Here is a 3,421-nt window from a genome sequence, read left to right as displayed (position 1 = left end):
AATGCACTCAATGAGGTGACTATTTCCCTGTATGATGATGACAAAAGTGCTGAAACAAAAATTGGGGAGGAGTTTTAGGAAGAGAAGGAACAGAATATTTATGCTATAAATAAATAAATACAGCATAATGTACTTCTCAAATTTCACATCCCCGAGTGACCCCAAGAAATAAATTTATATATAGTGTAATGTGAATCAACAACAATGGAGTCTGGATTGACACAATCAGTTTTACAGAGCACAACAGGCTACAGTAAATTACAGGTTACATAAATAAAATCATAAATATTATAATATATATATATGGAAAAATTTCTAGTATATTATTCATGTACAATACATAGTTATTAGCTCACACTGATCTGTAATTTTCTTTATTTCTATTTCTGGAAAACGAACTGTAGCATACGGTCTGTCACTACCAGACTACAAAACAGCTTCTTCCCCCAGTCCATACGACTCCTCAACGCTCAGGGACTGATCTGACTACCTCTGTTACCCTGTTGTATGCTGTCCTGCGTCGCTGTTTGTATTAGTCTGATGCACTATTGCACCTCATGTAAATAATAATAATAATAATAATAATCATACAGTCACTTTGCAAGTATTTTTGCACTACACTAGCAGTTACATGTAGCATATGGTATTGTTGTTGTTGTTCTATGTTGTTGTTGTTTGTTTGCACTGAAGCTTCTTGGGAAACGTTATTTCATTGCACTGTTTACTGTGTATATGGCTGGAATGACAATAAACCCTCTTGAATCTTGAATCTTGAATCTTGAAAACACTGTAATCAAAATAAAATTCTCTGGTCTGTGGCCTTCATCGAGGGTTGACGTTCAAAATCTCTGGATGATTTGTTGTGACCTGGAAATACACAATAGTTATCTCATATTACTATCAATGTACTATCGACTATAATCTTCGATTCATCTGTCCTTGTATTTTAGAAGACTGTCATAAATACTGTATGTAATATAGGGTATTAAACAAGCATACCTGCAATTGGGTGTCAATGTTTTATAGATGTTGCCTGGAACCCTGTGGTGTGTAAGTGCCTGCGGTTCCCAAGTTGTGGTCTCCTGGGGGAAATAATTTGAAAATGTTGAAACTGCAAATGTTAAAGTCCTTGCAGAGAAATTGTTTACAGATATTTTTTGTTTAAATATCCAACTTATTACTAAAATAAATAGACCAGGACAGACCTGTTTCAGAGAAATCAAAGAAATCTTCACTAAACGCAGACAGTCTTCTGTTATACGGGTTTCTTGATTTCCTAAAATATAGACAGTTTTATTAGCTTCACATGGCAATGTTTGTAGCTTTATGATCACAGGCAACAAGACATAAAAGTTGCCGACAATTATCTTTCTTATAAATAGGACTCACCAAACACCTGTGTATCTCTTTTTGGCAATGACAGCAATGACAATGATAATCAAGAGCATGAGTGCTACTGCCAAAGATCCAAACAGTGCTCCATAGAAACCTGGACCATAACGGAAGAGGTCACACTGTGGGCCATAATACTGCTTCAGACTGGACTCGAAGCACCTGGGGAGAGGGGCCATGAGAGTGAATTATGCTAATAAATTAGTAGTATGAGCAACATTTTAGACATATTTAAGCTCCTGGTGATTAAAATAAGAATAGATGTTTTGACTTACCTACAGACAGGTCCTTCGTTAATGTTATTTAAACATTCTCCATGTTGATGACAGTGATCAGGGTTTGTTTTGCAAGGTCCAACACACTGCCATTGACCATTAATAACCTCAGCAGTGTATTGAGCAAACTTGGTACAGTTAACAAAGGGCTTCAGGTCTGTGATATCTGATTGATTGAAAAGATATATCAATTTTTCATTTTGCACAAGGATCAGAATACAGATACAAAAACATGGACAAATATTGACTGTGCAAAGAAGCAGGAAGTCAAATATGCATGTGTAGAGCTCACATTGTACACTTACTTGTAATCTCAGGTGGCTCAAAGGTGAGTTTCTTTAATTTGACACTTGCATTAAAGACCTGAGAAATCTTGTAGAGGTTACTTGTGTCATTCAAGATTTCAGTCAACACCCCATCAAGCTGATTGTTGACAAACTGGATTTGCGTGTCATTGTTTGCATAGAGGTACTCCACCACGCTCTCTGCAAACACACTCCCCGATCTACAGTAGAAGGAAAGAGAGATATTACAAATTGTACTGAATGGTAAAGTAATTTGAATAATTTTATCAGTAAAGTCTATTGAAAACCTACGATAACTTGATGACTTGTACTGTTTTGTAGTTTTGTGGATCTGCTTCTTTGCATAAGGCTTCGAGCTGGAACAGAGGACAGATGTTATTATAGCATTGTTATGGGAATAAAACCACATCTTTGGTTTCTAATGTAAAAAACAGTAGAGGGCAAAACACAAATAATAAATAGCACTTATTGCAAAAATTGCCTGTTAATTACTGATTAAGTTATAAGTTATAAGACATGATTCTTGTGCTCTGAAATTAGATCACTTATTGTGTAATAATCATGAAGTCATGCAACAATGAAAAAATGATGTACCTCCTGTATCAATGTCTTGATGAATTCTAATGACTGAGGAGAATTTATATCTTCAAAAGCCACATCAAAATCCATTTGGATCCTCAAAGTAAAAGTTGCATTGCGGGTTGGTCTATTTTCTGGATCTGCAAAAAATGATGACACCCGTACATTGACATTGCAATGACACATTTGTTAAATTTTAAACGTTTATTTTGCTAAAAGCAAATAACCAATCTATACATTATTTTCAGCTACTATAATTTTTTGAAGAACTATGTTTTAGGATAAAAATCTCACCGATATCAGCAGAGGTGTCATTCTCTCCAAAAACACATGCATCTCCAAATACAAACTCCCCACAGTTGCAGTAACATCCTTCAAGTGTTGTGTTGAATATACAGGTTCCAACGCACCCTGGACAGTCCTTTTCTGTACACTGACGAGGTGTAGATGGTGCTGTCATAGTGACAGTGGCATTTGAAAGGGGGGTAATCGTAGATGTTGAAGGACTAAATGTTGTAAGTGTTGTTGTGGGGATGATTTCTGTTGAAGTTTGGGTACTTGGAGAAGCTGTATGTGGATTGCTACTAGACGATGGACTGGCTGATGACTTGGTGACTGTGGAAGTCATAACAGTTGATGTTGATTGATCACTGCTGGAGGTTCTTGGAGGTCTACTTGTGGTGACTGTTGAAGTTGAAAATGTTGACTCAGACTCTCCTGTAGTTGAAACCATCGCAGAAGATGTAAACTGTGCCTCTGTGGTTGAGGAACTTCCTGTTGTAGATGATTCTTGGCTAGTTGATGGAAGCTGAGTGGTCCCGGGACTTGTTGGTGTTGTTTCAGTTGGGTGTTCAGGAGATGTTTGACTGA

At 36.7% G+C, this 3,421-nt stretch overlaps 1 protein-coding gene across 1 annotated transcript; it reads right to left on the bottom strand.

Moving 5' to 3' along the window:
- Window positions 1–1,020: 1,020 nt before the first annotated feature.
- LOC140997820 (uncharacterized) lies at window positions 1,021–3,011 on the bottom strand. Its single transcript, XM_073467856.1, has 8 exons — window positions 2,846–3,011; window positions 2,567–2,691; window positions 2,264–2,328; window positions 1,973–2,172; window positions 1,668–1,833; window positions 1,390–1,554; window positions 1,206–1,276; window positions 1,021–1,082 (listed from the first exon to the last, which is right to left on the bottom strand). Exons 1-8 carry the CDS (start codon window positions 3,009–3,011, stop codon window positions 1,021–1,023), a joined length of 1,020 nt encoding a protein of 339 aa, XP_073323957.1.
- Between the last annotated feature and the right edge of the window lie 410 nt (window positions 3,012–3,421).

Source organism: Pagrus major, chromosome 6 (assembly GCF_040436345.1).
Source record: "Pagrus major chromosome 6, Pma_NU_1.0".
Classification (NCBI taxonomy): Eukaryota; Metazoa; Chordata; class Actinopteri; order Spariformes; family Sparidae; genus Pagrus; species Pagrus major.
Note: the sequence above shows the minus strand (reverse complement) of the source record. Positions and strands in the feature narration are given on the sequence as shown.